Source organism: Castor canadensis, chromosome 11, assembly GCF_047511655.1.
Source record: "Castor canadensis chromosome 11, mCasCan1.hap1v2, whole genome shotgun sequence".
Taxonomy (NCBI): Eukaryota; Metazoa; Chordata; class Mammalia; order Rodentia; family Castoridae; genus Castor; species Castor canadensis.
Window position 1 is genome coordinate 83,309,763 of NC_133396.1, and position 19,411 is coordinate 83,329,173.

The 19,411-nt window shown below is 42.7% G+C and overlaps 1 protein-coding gene across 7 annotated transcripts in view; it reads right to left on the reverse strand.

The window, feature by feature from the left end:
• Positions 1-10,629: 10,629 nt before the first annotated feature.
• Cep350 (centrosomal protein 350) overlaps positions 10,630-19,411 on the reverse strand; it is a 168,055-nt gene continuing 159,273 nt past the window's right edge. For all 7 annotated transcript variants that reach the window (XM_074047329.1, XM_074047325.1, XM_074047327.1 and 4 more), the window contains one exon: positions 10,630-14,430. In XM_074047329.1, coding sequence (XP_073903430.1) covers positions 14,266-14,430 — 165 coding nt within the window. In that variant the 3' untranslated portion in view covers positions 10,630-14,265. The remainder of the gene's footprint in view (positions 14,431-19,411) is intronic.

Below are 19,411 nucleotides of genomic sequence, written 5' to 3' on the forward strand. Positions count from 1 at the left end.
GATTCTGTCTTCTGTTTGTTCTATTCTGCTGGATTGGCCTTCCATTTTGTTTTGCAGTTCTGTTTTGTTCTTTTTTCTGAGGTTTTCCATATCCTGGCGGTTTTCTTCTTTATTGTTGTCTATTTTTGTCCTGAGTTCATTTATCCATTTATTCATTGTGTTCTCTCTTTCACTTTGGTGTTTATACAGTGCTTCTATGGTTTCCTTTATTTCTTCTTTTGCTTTTTCAAATTCTCTATTTTTATTGTCTTGGAATTTCTTGAGTGTCTCCTGTACATTTTGGTGGACCCTATCCAGTATCATCTCTATAAAATTCTCATTGAATACTTGTAGTATGTCTTCTTTTAAATTATTCTTGTGGGCTTCATTGGGTCCTTTGGCATAGTTTATCTTCATTTTGTTGGAGTCTGGATCTGAGTTTCTGTTCTCTTCATTCCCCTCTGGTTCCTGTACTAATTTTTTGCTGTGGGGAAACTGGTTTCCCTGTTTTTTCTGTCTTCCCGTCATTGTCCTTGGTGTTGTTACTGTCCCTGTACTGTGTGTAATTAAGTATTTTCTAGCTTGTAATAATAACAATGGTAATATTTAGAATGGAAGAGTGAGCTGAGATGGAAAGCAAGAAGTTAAAGAAAAGGGGAAAACAAATATACAGACAAGAGGGAGAAAGCAGAACAAGGTATCAGACAAGAGAGTTTCAAAGGTATAAACAGGGAGTGTTAGTGTACTAATCAACAGTAAGCTGAACAGACATTAGAGAGACAGAGAGAGGATTGAAAATCAAAGATAAAAAAATAAAAAATAAGTAAATGAAAGTAATATCTATATATAAAAATGAATTAAAATAAAATGGAAAATAGAAAATTAAAAAAAAAAAAACCCAAAAAACTTCCAAGTTTATATGCAATGCAGTTTCAGTCTTAATAATTTGGGTGTCTGTCTCAATCTCCAGTCCTGGAGTTGGTGCCTCAGATGTTGTTCTGTAGTTGTCTCATCAAAGGGGATGCATAAAGTAGAACAAAACTACACACTCTCACACACACACACACACACACACACACACACACACACACACACACAAACAAAAACCAAAAACCAAAAAACAAAAAACAAAAAAAAAAAGCCCCACCAAGTGTCCCCAGTTCAAATGCAATACAGTTTCAGTAAGTTTTTCGGCTTGCAGGTGTAATTCGGTTGTTCTCTCATCAAAGGTAGGGAGAAAAAGAAAAAAAAAGCGTCTGGAGGCAGTTCTGAGAGTGGTATCTGCAACTGTGGCTTGCCTGCCTGCTGCTCTCAGCCTGTAGCTGGTGGCGTTATTTATGCAGATCTCTGGGGTGAGCTAGCACTCACCTGGTCCCACAGGCTTTGTTTGCTCAGAGTTCTCCTGTGCGGGAGCCTCTGCTACAGGCTTTCCCCTTTCCAAGCACTGGGAAAGGTGACACTGCCCCCGCGTTGTCAGGCCTGCGTGTTTATTTACAGTTCACGTGGGAAGTGGGTCTTCCCTCCTCTCACAAGCTTCCCCGCTCCTGGTTGTTGGGCGCGCGCCCCGCTCCTGCCAGAGGCTCTCCGGCCTGCCCGGCTTGTTTATTTACAGTCCCGGGAAGGATTCCCTTCCCCCAATCTTCAGCGCTCAGGGCGCCCCACCCTCTTTCCAGCATGTCTTAACTGTTCTTATTGCTTATTACTCAGTTTCTCTTTTTTTTTTCCTGGGTGGAGGTCAGTCTGTCCAGGGGGCTATGCTGCTCTGGCCCAGGCTTGTCTGTGGGGCTACCGCGGTACCACAAAGCTCACCTGGTCCGCGTCTTCCCAAGCTGTATGGGCGCTGGCCACTGGCGGCCCCGGGGGCCCTCCTCGGTTCTCCGTTTAACGTGAAGTGGAGATTCTCTGCACCGGCTGGAGATGTGGAGGGGTCAAAGTTATGCCTTTTCTCGGTGAATATGCCTGCAAAGTGTGTCTCCAGTGTCTCTCCAAGATTTCACTATAGGAGGGTCGCTTTCTGCTTCCTACCTCTAGCCGCCATCTTGGAATCCTCCGCTTTGTTTTCTTAAGACCCCCCAAGTTGCTGATGAGGAAATTGACATTTTTATTCCCAATCCTCTGCATGCAATGTTATTTGTCTTTTCAGAAACTTTTGGAATAGTTTCCTTACCTGTGTCCTTTTGACTTGACAATGATACCTCAGTGTGGATTTATTTTCATTGTTTGTGCTGGGACCATTTCTACCTGGAAACTCATATCTCTAAGTTCTGGAGTATTTTTTCGTACACTTTCCTTTTATTTTCTCTGTTCCTGTTGATCCAATTTATTGATCCAATTGCTTGAATGTTGAATTTCCTGGACTGCTTTTCTAGTTTTATGTTTCTCTCCTATTTTTCTCATTTGAGGAGATTTCCTCAACTTTGCCTTCCAATTTTCTACTGAATTTAAATGACAGGTTCCATACTTTTAAGAGCTTCAGTATGTTCTCTGACTCATTACTTTTTTAGAGCACACTCAGCTACTTGAGAATTTGAATTACGGCTTTTCATATATTATGGTGTTTTCTTCTGGACCAGGCATCACTGTTTCATCAGAATTCCTCCATTTATTCTTTTTGGTTTGGTCCATTTCATATTGACTATAAATATCTTGTTTCATAAGTGGCTTCCTTCACTGTTTCAAGGTGGTTGGTTTTCTGTTTGCTATGGGTAATATGTTAAAATTTTGATGAATAATTCAGCATTTGTGAATTTCACTAGAAGGAGATCTGGTAGCAGCTTTTCTTTGGAGGACTTCCTAAATTTTGGGTCTTTCCTCTGAGGCAATTCAGCTTTTCCATTCTCTTCCTGGGATGAATGGTTGTAGATAAGTCTGGCTGGGTCCCTTCATTCAGTACTTAAGACTTGCGCTCAATTCTTATTTTCAACCTGTAGCTTCACTTTCATGCCTTCTCGTGCCCAAGTTCTGGGCCTATCTGATTCAAGTTCTAAGAGAATAAATGATCTCTCTCTAGGGCATTGGAGAGGGGATGGGCAGTGACCTGGATCTAGTAGGGAGGTGGGCATCAGGGTTTCTAACTGTTCCTTCCAGACTTCCCATCAATTTCTTTGCTTTCATCCTTGTTGGGAAAGGTAATCATGGACAGCTTCCTGCTCCTGCAATGTCACTTAAGAATGGGCCTTGGGCTTGGTTCACTTCCTTATCAAGAGTCCTGCAACCAGGTAAATGGATGGAACTGGAGAACATCATTCTGAGTGAGGCCCCAAAAGACAAAAGACAAAAAATCGTATGTTCTGCCTCATATGTGGACATTAGATCAAGGGCAAACACAACAAGGGGATTGGACTTTGATCACATGATAAGGTGAGAGCACACAAGGGAGGTGTGAGGATAGGTAAGACACCCAAAAAACTAGATAGCATTTGTTGCCCTCAACGCAGAGAAACTAAAGTAGATACTTTAAAGCAACTGAGGCCAATAGGAGAAGGGGACCAGGAACTAGAGAAAAGATTAGATCAAAAAGAATTCACCTAGAAGGTAACACACATGCACAGGCAATCAATGCGAGTCAACTCCCTGTATAGCTATCCTTATCTCAACTAGCAAAAACCCTTGGTTCTTCCTATTATTGCTTATACTCTCTCTACAACAAAATTAGAGATAAGGGCAAAATAGTTTCTGCCTGGTAGCGAAGGGTAAGGGGGGGCAAGGGGGGAAGTAAGGGAGGGGGCAAGAGGAAAGGGGGAGAAATGACCCAAACAGTGTATGCACATATGAATAAAATAAAAATTAAAAAAAATAAGAGTCCTGCAGCCAGTCTATGCTGGGCGTTATCTCCTCCTGAGGGAATATTTGTCCCTGTCTCAGGCTCAGTGATACTCCTTGTTCTGCTCAGGTTCATGTGTCAGTGGTTCTCAGTGTGCCCCCAGCTTTCTGTCTTTTGGACCCTAGTGGAGGAGGGACAGGGAGACTGTCTTCCCCTGTAGCCCAGGTGGGGCCCTTTCAGTCACGTTGCCCTTGTTGGCCATGGGGACAGAGGCATTGCATGGGGCTGGATCTAGTGGCTGTATGTAAACATTGTGCTACTTAAGTCTGGTGTGCATGTCTGTTCTGGATGACCTTGAATCATGCACTGGTCTTTCCTTGGGAGGCTTTTATCTGCTTGACCTTGGCTGTACCTCCTCACTACCTCTGTGAGCAGAGCCTCCAAGAAGATACCCACTATGGCATGGTGGGAGCATAATAGCTCATCCCCTGACACTCGGTGCTGCTGGTCCTCAGGTGGTAGTGATGAGACTCCTGAGGTGGCTTCAGGTGCCCTTGTCCTGAAGACAGACAAACGGGACACCAGGAATCTCCCTGTGACCCCAGATGAGCTGACTTGATACATGATGGTGGAGATGGAGGAAGTGAGCCCTGGAAGGAGCAGGAAAAGTGTTCAGGGCTCTTGGCTTCCTACAAGCTCCCCACCATCCACCATCTTCCATGGGGTATCAGGACTCACAACGTCTGAGGTAAATCTGGGCTCCCATCTGGGTTGCCTGTGGGCTTCAAGGAAGTCCTAGTTTGGTTCAACACAAAGCCAGTAATGGTGTTACTGAAAAGAAAACTGTTTTCTTTTTCTGAGAATAAAACACAAACACTGAAAAATAGATTTGGCCATAGCCAGGAGTCTGATGCAGCCTGTTTGGTTACATCTGTTTCATAAAGGAGCTTTGCAAACTCAACTGTCTCAAGCAGCAGGCAGAATACCACAGGGGTGGGGTCAATGTCTTTGTTTCTGCACTGAGGACCAGTAGCCTACACTCCTGTCAGGATAAAAAAGGGAGGGGCAGAAATTCAGGTAGTATGGTCTTAGATACTGGTCCCCAAGTGACAATAATCCTGGTCTTCACAAGGGCAAGAGTAAACTGATGACCTCAAGGGGTTTGAGAACAGCGGTGGTGACCCGTGACAGAAAGGTTTACTGGTCATTTTGGTTGCTATTGGGTGCTAACGATCATGGTTCCTACCATGGAGTGCATTACAGACATTAGCATTTTAAAGGCCATTTTTTTTGCTGAGCACCATCATCTGAGGAAAGACACTTCTTCCTACAAAGAACTGGAGCCACTGCCTCCTGTCTTATCCATGCCCTCACAGGGTATTTGACAAAAGCAATACCATGTATCAGGAGGACAAAAGGGACATTACCTCCTTAATTCAGGGCTTGCTCTAGGTAGGAATATTACACAATATCTTATCACATTTTACCACCAGTCTCGCCCATAAACAGGGCCTCAGGAGCCTTCAGGCTCACAGTGACTGCCACAAATCAAACATCCAGTTGTCACCCTGACTCCTGCAGTACCCAACTGCTGCCCCACAGAGGTGGTGACAGTTCGTGTGCAGGCTGATGCTGATATTGATCTGGCCAGTTCATTTTCCTCAATTTTTTGGCAAGATAAAGATCAGGAGTAATTCATGGTCAAGTGGAATGGCCTGAGTATCCTTTCACTGTCCTTCCCAGAGATGCCTCAGTTCCCTATAGTCTGCCTCCTACAGACGATGGCTATATCTACCCCATATCCCATCACTTTCAACGCACTTGTCACGCACTATATTAGGACATTCTCATGCTGCCAGACCTAAGACACAAGTTGACCAGGCCCTATACAAGGTTATGGACACTGTGACACAGGCAAGCTGAGTTGTGGGTCATCAATCCTGAACAGGTCCAGGGACCTACTGAACAAGTACAGTTCCTGACAGCGATGTGGCCAGTAATCAAAATAATATTCCTAACAAGATTAAATAAAGTTTAAAAGATAACTCCCACTAATAAGAAAGGGATTCGGCAACTGGTAGGCCTGTTCAGCTGTTAAAGTGCCACATCTGGGATTCTTTTGACTCCTTTTGTCAAGTTTACCCTCAAGGTGGCTACCTTTGAATGTGGTCCCAGTGATAGCAGGCCCTGGAGGCTATGTAATGTACAATGACAGGTCTGCCACTGGGGTCAAGGAGCTCACCAACACTATGAAACTACAAGCCTAGGTGACTCCTGCCTTACAGATTGGAATCTGTGGCAAGTGACTTCTACCACATTCCTTTGTTTCCTAGAATTTAGACACATAAATTATCTGAAGTGGCCACCAGGCAAACCACCTTCACATGGCAACTCTAGTCTGCTATGGGGCCCTACTGGAAACAGAGGCCCTGATCCCTAAAGCACTGGATGAAACATTAAGACCTAAGCTGCCCATCCTTTCCTGGGTCCTCACTAATCATGTTGGTCACACAGGACAGGCTTAACAAAGCTCCATCATTAAATAGATGTGGCACAGTCAATACAGGGCCCGCTGGGATGCCAGGGGTCAATGACTCTATAAAAAATGAGGGCTTTACTGGAGGAGGCTAAACAGCCTGTGAGGCATGTTCCTGCCCTTGCTATAACCAAGAAGGGTTCAGGGATCAGAGATTCTAGTTGATGGTTCAGCTTGGTTCCCACTTAGGCCCTTGAAACTCAAAGCTGGTAAGAGTCTACTGGATGCTGTAGCCATCCACCCCTAGGATAACCACTTTTCAACTGAGACCAGATGAGAACATTCTGCCCAATGGGCCAAACTGTACATGGAAGCCTGGCTGAATAGGTCACTCAAACAGCAGCTCTCTGCTACGCATCTACAGACTCATGAGTTGTTATAATTGGGCTAGCTATATGGTCTAGTAACTGACACATTAATAACTGAACCATTAAAGGCTCCCCTGTGTGGGAAAAGGGCCTGTGACAATAGCTTGTGAATTGAAAAACAACAAATAAACACACCAATAATAACAACCCTACTCATTGCTCATATTAATGCCTATAACAAAGAGTCATTAAAAGGAAAGGAAGAAACTGAAGACTGAACCTAACTTCCGCTCAGTAAATTGCTGCAATTGCTTCTTGGGTTCACCTCAGAACAGAGCATAAAAGCCCACTGAAGAAAATGGACCAAATCACACAGACTCACACCCCAAAAAAGTAAAGCTCCAGATACAATGCAGTTGTGTGACTCCTAAATGCAAGCCCAGGCCATACAACATCGCAAATTGGACTATAAAGTGGGGCTCAGCCACCTGCCCCATGTGACAAATGAATCACAGTGTACTACTAGCCCCCAGTCAGAGACTGCAGAGGTGTCTCACTGCAGTGGACATATATTACAGAAATTAGACCTCCATTCCAGTTTGCCATGCAGGCACTGAGGTACCACCGTGGCTTTAAAAACCACCATTGTCAGACGTTCAGATATGGAGAAAGATTCCAGTCTGAGTAAGACATCACACTCATAACCCAAGCAATTCCACAATGGACAGATTCCAGTCACATAAGATGAACCTGTCACCCTTAGACGAATAGGGTGATAAAGCGACGAAACATGAGGCTTGAAAAACAAGTATAGAAGAGCCATAAAAACCTCAACTCACTGATGGCATTTCCCACCTAACCAAAGCCATCCGGGCATTAAACACTACACTCCAGGGAAAGAAAAACACAAGATTGCAACACATGTTGGACGTTCCTAAACCTGGGGTTGGGAGGTGGAGGAGAGGGTGGGTGCCCCATTAGGCTGCCCCAAGTAACCCTGATTTCAGTACACCCAACCTTTCTTTCTTTACTCCCATCAGAACCCATGTACTCCTTGGGGTGTCTGTTGTGGTCTGAGCTGTGGCTACACCACCACTGAGTCCCCCCAGTGCAAATCTAGAGGAGGCAGCACAGTCTTCCAGGCCTCCTCCTTCCTGTGAGACCCCAGGGAATGGGGGAAAGGCCAACAGAACATTGGGCTCTCTTGGTCACACTTAGTCATGCTGAGGACCCCCAACTCCTCAGTGCAAGTGGGTGATATTATGGGATATGTCAAGTTCATGTAAGGTGACTTACCTCCCTGGGTTGTATGATGGAGTGGAAAGGTTTGGATCAAGTACCACGGACAGTGGATATCTAAAGGAAGTGGCAGACAAGAGCATCTCCAGCACTGGGAGACTCATGAGGGAGGGCCTGTTCACAAACCTTGTTGTCTTCTCGTTCCTACAGAAGCCTCTGCTGTGCCTGGCATGGCAGCAGCTGATAAGGTGAGGGAAGCAGACTCAAACAACACTGGATTTGTCATCCCAAAAATAAGTCCACTGTGTCCCACACTTCCACTGTAACGGCTTGGCTATCCCCAAGGACTTGCAGTTTCTAAACTCAGCCAAGGGGGTAATGGACAAAAGAATAGCCCTCAATTATCTGCTGGCAGAACCGGGTGGCATTTAGTTGCTATGCATGTACCAACAGTTTAGGGAAGGAAGACATAGAGCTAAGACACACGCTTAGGTGGGATGGTTACCAGCTATAGCTAGCAGTCTTCAGAAGACTTCTTTTTTTTTAACCCCTTTGGTTGGCTTAATCCAGGCATGTGGGGCTCCTGGCTGAAGACCATCCTCTAGGGAGGTCTCATTATTTTTCTGGTCTGGTTCACATGGTGACCCTGGTAAAAATGCTATTTCAGAAAGTGAGGCCCTTCTAGCAAACTGCACTCATGCAGGTTGTTCAGGACCTGTTAGACTGGGCTCTGCCTCTACATTTGGAGCGAATGTTTTCTGCTGGTTTTGATCCTGCATTTGCATTGGCTAGTTCAGTGGTGGTAGCAGTAGGTTCCCTGCCCCTGTGGGTCTGGTTCACTTCCTTTTCAAGAGTCCTGCAGCCTACACCGCCGTTTCTGTTTCAGGCTCAGTGGTACTCCTTGTTCTGCTCAGGCTCATGCGTCAGTGGCTCTCAGCAGGCCCCCAGCTTGTCTTTCGGGCCCCATGTAGGAGGGACAAGGGAGACTGTCTCCCACTGTTGCCTGAGTGGGCCCCTTGCAATCACATTGCCCATGTTGCCCATGGGGACAGAGGCGTTGCTTGGGGCTGGATCTAGTGGTTCTAAGTGCTATGCCACTTAAGCCTGGTGTGTGTGTTTTCTGCTCTGGGCGACCTGGAATCATGCGCTGGTCTCTCCCTGGGAGGCACTTCTCGGCTGCAGTCTCACCGCTCTGTAAAGGTGGACCAATTTTCATGCTTTGCACCTTTTCCTGAGCAGCCAGTGCCTCTAAGTTCTGAGCTTTGGGAATTTTGAAGGGCAGTGGCTTGTTTTGCCTCAGTATTGTCTTTGGGAGACACTCACCATTACAGTTCTTGTCATCCTCCAATCTACTCCCCCCCTTTTTTTTTAATACAGATTTTGGTTCAAAGTTACAGGAGTTTGGTCTTTTATCAGGATTTGAACATTACTATTTTGTCCTTAGCTCCTGGCCATAGTAGGCGCACACATGTCTGTTCTGAGTTGAGGAATTTTCGAATCTGCTGTTATTTGGGGTGAGTGGTTAATTGAGAATTTCCATAACATGGCAAGGGGCCTAAAGGTGTAGCACAGCCATCAGGAGGCAAGTAGAATTTAGATGCACGGATGGCAGTCACTTCTTATCTGCTACCCAGACATGATTTATTATTCCGAGTGCCATACATTTCTGCCATTGGAGTTTTTATTCTTCTTCACATCCACTCTCCTCCAAGCACTTATTTCCAGAAACAAATTATATCCTCCCCACTTTATTGTCAGTTGGCTGCTGTTCTTTGTGGCCCACTGAACTGTGAGTGACTTTACATCATCTTGCAGGGGTGAGCAAAATTCAAGACATTTGGAGAATGGCATTTGTCATGAACTGGAAGAAGCCTATCAATGTTCAAAACAAAGTTATACACTGGGCGTGGTGGTACACACCTACAATTCCAGCTCCCTGGGTGGCTGAGGCAGGAGGACTGACTGAGCCCAGGGGCTGGAGGCTACACAGTGAGATCCCATCCCCAGAACAGATACAATCCGAAGCTATAACTCATCAGTGAACTCAGGCACTCCGGATGCAATCCCAGTCTTTTGAATTAGTCTCTCACCCAGTACTTGTTGGTTTATCACACACTGGTTTTCAAGTTATTTTTTGGGCTGGGATGTAGCTTGGTGGTACAGCGCTTGCCTAGCATGCGTGAGGCCCTTGGTTCGATCCCAGCACCAAAAAAGACAAAAAAAAAAACCTTCTCCTCAAGTTACTTTTTGGTGATTGTTTCATTAGTTTGAGATACGTAAGGCCAAGAACCATGCCTGCTTCCTTTGCTGTCTTCTGGCACTCAGCACAGTGCTGACACGAAGGTGGTGCTTAACGGCTATCTGTAGAATTAGTGCTGACTTATCAAAGCCCAGGCTGTTCAGATTTATGTGGCTTTTATTTATTTTCCTGGGGATTGAATTTAGGTCCCTGCCATCCTAAGGCAGGGGCTTTGCCAATTGAGCCACACCTCTAGCCCTTTTGTTTGTATTTTGTTTTTGAGACGTCTCCTTAGCTTTGCTGGAGCTGGCCTCCAATTTGAGGTCCTTCTGTCTCAACCTCCTGAGTAGCTGGGATTACAGGTATGCACTATCATGCCTGGCTAAATTTATCTGTTGATGGTACTTGAATGTAGGGCAAATACCTCTTATACACACCTTTCCTTATTCTATTGCCCAAGAGAAAGTGTCCTGCAGCCAAACAAGAAATCGGAAATAATGGAATTTTATGAGAATGTCTATTCTGAACTTGGTTCACGAGTGGAAAATGATCACCTGACACAAAATTAATTTATAAATCAGTTTATTTACAGATTTTTATTTTCCTTAAAGTACTTTAGTTAACAAATCTATTTACACAGGTGTACATGGGAATTCATCCCAGTTATTTTACAGATCATACTTACAAAGCACAGCCTTAGTCTTCTGTGTAGAGCTGCACTGGATGTGACACTGGCTGAAGTGGCCTGTAGACAGGCCATTTACACATACACAGTAAACGGGTTTATTTTTCATGTCTGCACAGTACAGTACACACGAGGAGGCTACACCTCCCAGGTAATGCTTTGCAATGTGTTTACCAAGAAGGCTTTGCAAAGTCCAGAAGGAAAAGCTTTTAAACAGGGTAAAATGACAGTACCTCCTTTACATCAGTTTACATTTTCCTTCACATTTTTACAACAGAGATATTTTATTGAATTGCTGCACAACCAGTTTAAGATGATTTGTAAACATGTAAACTCCTACAATTTGCATTAAACACCATTGTAGTTTCTATCACTTGTTCTGTGAATTAATGTTTTATTCACTAGTATTCTGAAGGTAGTAAGAGGAAGATGTAAGTCTGAATTTCTTGCAGAAAAGCTATCAGTCTCTAATGCTGTGCTACAGAAATTCTTTTGCGAGTACACACTTTATTCAAGTATTGCAAAAAGCTAAGGCCACTTTTTTTTCAAGACAAGAAAGTGAACAAAATTGTTTTTATCAATAGGCCACAACACTCTTATGAGCAATGAAATCTCTTTTGAAAGATAATTTCTCAGAGACCTGTAGTCACAGAAGGAATTTCCCTTTCCTTAAGGAAAAAAGAACCTTCCTTATTAACTACTTTTGAGCTCTTTCCACTTTTCCCTAGAGTAAAAATTCCTGTTTAGACCTGAAGAGGGACTCTATACCCTGTACTTATTTAACCCAGGTTAAATGCCCTGGGTAGCACAAATTATCTTGGACTCAGAAGTAAATCTGAAGCCTACATGTTGGTTTACTACTAAATTCCAATAGTGCTATTCTAAAAGATATTACTGCTGATGCAAAGATCTTTTTCTTAAAGGAATTATGGAGAAAGACTGAAAGAGGATGGGGTGTAGGGAGAAGGAGAAGACTAGAAGGAGGGAATATTTAGGTACTTGGTTAAGAGGCAGAATTTGATTAAAAAGATCCCAGTATGGAAGGAGTGGCTGGGTATCCATATTTATCATTCCTAATTCTAACAACAACAAAAAAACCAATCTCAATTAGATCCAAATACTTAAAATATTAAGAAATCTGTTAACTATAGATTCCTTTGCTTTTTGCTTCCAAACTATGGATGATAATTTCTAGCAAAGGATATGACTGATCTATTCCTGCCTCTCATTTGGAACCCAGGATTCTTGGGACAGTAATGACAGTTGCCACATTCTTGGCAGCATTTCTTACCAGGGAACTCTAAGTCCAGACTGTTTGATTCCATGGACTTACATTAATATGTTTTTTTTTCCTTTTCTGGAATCATAATGTCATAAAGAGTAAAGATACACTTTCTTATTAAAAATTGATTTTAGGTTCAAATAATGAATATGTAGAAAACCATCTATATTCCTATATTATTTTGATATTCATTTATAAAAATTTATAGCAGCTGTAAAGTTTCAGTATCATAAGGACAATTTGATCCTACAAACAGCCAAAGGATGTACACAAGATGTTTTCTGTCTTCCAAATAACACAAACTGAAGAGAAACGTCTTTGCTTTTCCTTGACCACATAAAAATAATATTTCCACACTACTGGTTAGTAACCCCAAGAAACTTTTGCTTTTCTTAGTCAATCTGCTCATTATGGCTACAAGGCTATAGCTCACCATCAAAGGTCCAGAAGAGATGCTGGTAATACATCAATGTGAGCATTTCCCCAGATCCCATCACACATCAGTGCTTTCCTTATTGTCAAGAGCTATCACACCAGTCATTGTGCAAAATGCAAGTATTCCAATGATTATTTCAGTAAGTTTCTCGTAATGACACGATGAAACTGAAGAGAATGGAAGTGTGCATAGTGAAACATTTAAGATGCAAAGGCAAATTTGGAGGAGAGATGCAGAAATGAACAAACGTGCACACTTAGAGACTTTACTATCTTTGGGGTTTTTCTAACATATTTTGAAGCGGTAACATTCCAGGATATTTGTAACTACGAATCCAGTGGATGTCTTATATCATGCTTCTAATCAGGGCCTTCAAGATTAAGGCATTTACATTCACGCCTATTATTATCCACATTCTTCTAGATTACTTGAAGAGGGACAGGACTGATTAAGAGCAACCAGTCAGGAAGGCAGGTATACTGAGGTCCCAGGAGAGCATCTGGTGCGCTCTAATGTAGCAGCTGGAGTCTATAGACTTTTTCAGATACAGGTGATGGTTGTAAGAAGCAATGCTGCAAGAGAGGCAGGATTAAATTCTACAGTGTCCTTAAATCATTTCATCCCACTTCTGCTATTGCAGGTGATGTTGGAGATACTTATCTTCTTTTCACTGAATTTAATGACTTCTTCGATATGTGTATGGGTTTGTTAAAACCGTAGTTTTCCTGTGCAAGACGGAGGCTCAACTATTATAAGAATCTTTCACTTCTGAATAGGGACACATTTTCAACTTAATAATTTACCTTAAAATAAATTAAAAAATGTTCCATAGAGCAAAACTAGCACACAAACTATAGACAGTATCTTTTTGTCTTTGGTGCACACACTCATTTCCTAAATCATTCAAGTAACAGCATCTCTGACTTCTTGGGGAGAGATGGGAGTTGAAGGCCAAAATGAATTATTTCCACTTTTGCCATGCCTGGATGCCTGAGATGGTCCTGAGTATCTGTGATTCTGGGAGCAGCCGGTAGAGGTTCAGGACGAGTAAGAAAAGAGCAGGGGTGAAAAAGGGTAGAGGAAGAAGCCCTGCAGCAGTCCTTGAGCCCAGTCCTCAGAGGGGCATTTCTCTGTTTTCACACCCAGACAGAAAAACTCCACACAATGCAAAGGGTCACACAGTTCTTTAGGTGGTGCTCAGAAAGCAAGGCTATTTATTTCTACTGACTTGATAGCCTAACTTGGAGCTGCTCAACTGCAATAATGGAAGAAAATGATCTTCAAAAAAAAAAAAAAAAAACTGAAATAAACTTCAGAAAACAAAATAGGCAGACAATCTTAACTTGCCTATTTTAGAAGCAGTTAAGGGTTTAATACTGTTTAGAGACTGTGTCCATTTATGACTTTCATGGTATAGACTTTTCAAACATTTCAAACATTTAATGATGAATTTATTTATATATCCTTTTCCTGACTTCAGGTTCAAGGAAGTGATACCCTTGTCTAAGCTCAGAGGTAATTCTGGTGTTCCCTGCCCTCACCTGAGACCTAGCAGGGGTGCTAACAAGAGATGTCTCAACATCAGGAGTGTAACCCTGCCCACTGCAATCCAGTGGACAGTCTCCACAGGCAAAGGCTGAAATACCAGCTACCCTGCAGGGTCCCATGAGCTCCACACCAGCAGTCCATAGAACAGGTCCAGAAGCACTCTTGCTATGATGGAGATGGGGTGCGTATCAGGAGGCAGAAAGGTCCAGGACTCATGTTAGCACTCAGTGTTCCATTTATTTGCAAGATGTCACACAAGCAGCACTCTCCCCTGTTTCTCACCGATCTGATTCAGAACATCAATTGTGTCTTTGATCAGGGTCTCAAAGATCCCATCAGCCAGCTGCATTTTCACACACAACTCATCCTCATCATAGTTCACCCACTGTGCCTCTTCCTCGTGGAGCTCCTGAACCTAGAATTTACAAGACAACAAGGTTACACAATCCCTGTCACACAAAAGTTGGGAAATTAATATTTGCTGACTTTGTAGTTCCATCATGGGAATATGGCCCACAGAAAAAAGCTGGAGAAAAAAGGTTATTTATATATCAATGCCCCTTTTAAAATTGCAAACCATTTAGAAAACCTCAATTTCTGCATAAAATTAAAATAGATTTAAAACTACGTTCCATTGTGATGATATCCCAGTTTATTATAGATACCAAGCATTACAAGTATGCTGTCTATGTTAACATAAGGGAATATGTACAGCAACTTTAGAAGAACACAAAATATTAGCTATATGAATTTACAATTATAAAATATATATATCCAAAGACAATACTGGATATGATTCTGAAGTATTATAAATAAATGAAAGCCAGGCATGGTGGCAGGAGGATTTAAGTTTGAGGCCAGCCTGGGCCACATACATAGTGAGATCATGTCTCAAAAATTAAAAAAAAAAAAATTCATTAGGATATTTTACAAATGTAAGTCCATTTATTTTAAAAATCACTGCTAATACAATTCTCTCATTTGTGTTTTAGGATGTTGGGATTCATTGGTAAATGAAAACTAATCAAGATTTATTGCTTATTTGTAATAAATTTTTGGTGACTTTATGATAAAAGAAATATGTTAAACTTCTTATATGTAATGATGCTGTGAGGGGGCTGGAGGCCAGGTAGTGAAAATAGATGATGAATCTTGATTTAGTTACAAATTCTTCAAAGTCAACTGCAGTGACAGGGGTCTCTAACCAGAAGTCTAACTTGGCAAAGAAGACAAGTGAGAAACTTTTAGCTTGTCCTGATCACAGTTCATCTAAAAAAGGCAGAGGGTGTGAAGTGGGGGAGAGAGTACTCTGGTACTCTTGTCCTGTTATGAGGGACAAGGACTCCTTGTGAAAGAGGCCCAATCATTTTGCAGTATGAGTGAGGGGAGAACAGCATTGTTTCACACATACCCTCGCTAGGATTGACACATATTTCAAGGTAGCTGCCACCTTCTTTTTTCTTCTTTTCCCTTCCCCCCTTTCTCTCCCCTGCTTCCTTCATCCTTTCCCCCTTCTTTTCCTTTTTTTGGGTGGTACTGAGGTCTGAACTCAGGACTTCGTACTTGCTAGGCAAAGGATATGTAAATATTCAGTCCTCTATTCCCTAAGTTATGTTCCATGGAACAGCTGCTATCATCAGAAAGGGTTCTATGGCCAACTAAGTTCAAGAGAACTCCTTTGTAGATTTACAACATACATACAGAAGCCCACCAGTAAAGAACCTTGTTTAACTCAGAGTTTCCTACATTTATTTACTTATAGGATCATGTGTGGATACATAAGGAACACATTAGCCTACCAACCTCCATCTTACAGTTCCTCTCTTCTTAAGCTGGTACTGAATGATAACTATGTTCTGGGAAAGCTAGTAGGTAGGTCTGGATAAAAGACCTGAGATCTTCAATGAATTTGTACATTCAAAGTTGCACAGCTTCCCTTTTATAACAAAGGGCTCTTAGCCTTTAATTTTAAATCTGTTCTTTCAAAAATTTCCTATCAAGCCAGGCACTGGTGGCTCACACCTGTAATCCTAGCACTCGGGAGGTTCAGATTGGATCAATCTGGGCAAACAGCTCATGAGAGCCCATCTCAACCAATAGCTGGCACATCTGAAGCTATGTGGGAGGCTGAGAGCAGGAGGACTGTGGTTCCAGGCCAGCCCAAGCAAAAAAGTTTGTAAGGACTCATCTTAAAGGGAAGAAAGCCCTCGTGGTGGCACACTTATCCCAGCAACTGTTAAGCATAAACAGGAGGATCTTGGTCTGGGCGAAAAGCAAGACTTTATCTCCAAAATAACCAGAGCAAAAAGGGCTAGAGGCATGGCTGAAGCGGCAGAGCACCTGCCTGGCTAGCACGATGCCCTGAGCCCCAACCCCCAGCACCATCCCATTATTATTAGTAGTAGTATTTCTCAGGAAATGTTATCCTAAAGAAATCTTTTTCATACTTGCAGCAGAAATATATGCTTATGACATATGTTCTTTCAGTGTAACTTCAATGCAGCCCTTACAGGAGGAATAAAATAAAAAAAGAACAAGAACTGTTTCTTTCTCTGTCCACAAGAACTAATATTATGCCTTCCTTTTTGCTGTCAGAAAGCTCAAAGCCTTGATACTTCAACAATAACAATTAAGGAAACTCAGTTTAACTGTCTGCAAATCTGCCTCTAGAGGGAATTCCAAGATGGCGGCTAGAGGTAGGAAGCAGAAAGCGACCCTCCTATAGTGAAATCTTGGAGAGACGCTGGAGACACACTTTGCAGGCATAATCACCGAGAAAAGGCATAACTTTGACTCCTCCACATCTCCAGCCGGCGCAGAGAATCTCCACTTCACGTTAAACGGAGAACCGAGGAGGCCCCCGGGCCGCCAGTGGCCGGCGCCCATACGGCTTGGGAAGACGCGGACCAGGTGAGCTTCGCGGTACCGCGGTTCCCCCACAGACAAGCCTGGGCCAGAGCAGCATAGCCCCCTGGACAGACCGACCTCCACCCGGGAAAAAAAGAGAAACTGAGTACTAAGCAATAAGAACAGTTAAGACACGCTGGAAAGAGGGTGGGGCGCCCTGAGCGCTGAAGATTGGGGGAAGGGAATCCTTCCCAGGACTGGAAATAAACGAGCCGGGCGGCCGGAGAGGCTCTGGCGGGAGCGGGGCGCCCAGCAACCAGGAGCGGGGACGCTTGTGAGAGGAGGGAAGACCCACTTCCCACGTGAACTGTAAATAAACACGCAGGCCTGACAACGCGGGGCAGTGTCGCCTTTCCCAGTGCTTGGAAAGGGAAAAGCCTGTAGCAGAGGCCCCCCTCCCCCGCACAGGAGAACTCTGAGCAAACAAAGCCTGTGGGGCCAGGTGAGTGCTAAGCTCACCCCAGAGATCTGCATAAATAACGCCGCCAGCTACAGGCTGAGAGCAGCAGGCAGGCAAGCCACAGTTGCAGATACCACTCTCAGAACTGCCTCCGGACGCTTTTTTTTTCTTTTTCTCCCTACCTTTGATGAGAGAACAACCGAATTACACCTGCAAGCCGAAAAACTTACTGAAACTATTGCATTTGAACTGGGGACACTTGGTGGGGCTTTTTTTTTTCTTCTGTGTGTGTGTGAGTGTAGTTTTGTTCTACTTTATGCATCCCCTTTGATGAGACAACTACAGAACAACATCTGAGGCACCAACTCCAAGACTGGAGATTGAGACGGACATCCAAATTATTAAGACTGAAATTGCATTGCATATAAACTTAGAAGTTTTTTGGTTTTTTGGGTTTTTTTGTTTTTTTTAATTTTCTATTTTCCATTTTGTTTTAATTCATTTTTATAAATAGATATTACTTTCATATACTTATTTTTTATTTTTTTTATCTTTGATTTTCAATCCTCTCTCTGTCACTCTATTGTCTGTTCAGCTTACTGTCGATTAGTACACTAACACTCCCTGTTTATACCTTTGAAACTCTCTTGTCTGATACCTTGTTCTGCTTTCTCCCTCTTGTCTGTATATTTGTTTTCCCCTTTTCTTTAACTTCTTGCTTTCCATCTCAGCTCACTCTTCCATTCTCAATATTACCATTGTTATTATTACAAGCTAGAAAATAATTACACACAGTACAGGGACAGTAACAACACCAAGGACAATGACTGGAAGACAGAAAAAACAAGGAAACCAGTTTCCCCACAGCAAAAAATTAGTACAGGAACCAGAGGGGAATGAAGAGAACAGAAAAACAGAGCCAGACTCCAACAAAATGAAGATAAACTATGCCAAAGGACCCAATGAAGCCTACAAGAATAATTTAAAAGAAGACATACTACAAGTACTCAATGAGAATTTTATAGAGATGATACTGGATAGGGTCAACCAAAATGTACAGGAGACACTCAAGAAATTCCAAGACAATAAAAATAGAGAATTTGAAAAAGCAAAAGAAGAAATAAAGGAAACCATAGAAGCACTGTATAAACACCAAAATGAAAGAGAGAACACAATGAATAAATGGATAAATGAACTCAGGACAAAAATAGACAACAATAAAGAAGAAAACAGCCAGGATATGGAAAACCTCAGAAAAAAGAACGAAACAGAACTGCAAAACAAAACGGAAGGCCAATCCAGCAGAATAGAACAAACAGAAGACAGAATCTCAGAACTTGAAGATGAAATGGTAATTAAAGGAAAAACTGAAGAACTACTAATTAAACAACTCAAGACCTGTGAAAAGAAAATGCAAGAACTCACCGACTCCATCAAAAGACCAAACTTGAGAATCATGGGCATCGAAGAAGGAGAAGAGGTGCAAGCGAAGGGAATGCGTAATATATTCAACAAAATAATAACGGAAAATTTCCCAAATCTAGAGAAAGATATTCCCATACAAATGCAAGAGGCCTCTAGGACACCAAACAGACCAGATCAAAATAGAACTACTCCACGACATATCATCATTAAAACAACAAGTTCAGAAACTAAGGAAAGAATATTGAAGGCTGCAAGAGAGAAAAAACAAGTAACATACAAAGGTAAACCCATCAAAATCACAGCAGACTTCTCAACAGAAACATTAAAAGCAAGAAGAGCGTGGGGTGAGATCTTCCGGGCACTGAATGAAAATAACTTCAACCCCAGGATACTCTACCCAGCAAAGCTATCATTCAAAATAGATGGAGCAATAAAAGTCTTCCATGATAAGCAGAAACTAAAACAATATGTGACCACAAAGCCACCATTACAAAAGATTCTGCAAGGGATCCTGCACACAGAAAGTGACACCCAACTTAACCATGAAAAGGCAGGCAGCACCAAACCACAGGATAAGAAAAAGCAAGACAGTAGAGAGTAACATCAAGTTAGGTACACACAATCAAACCTTCAAACAACTAAGATAACTAAATGGCAGGAATCA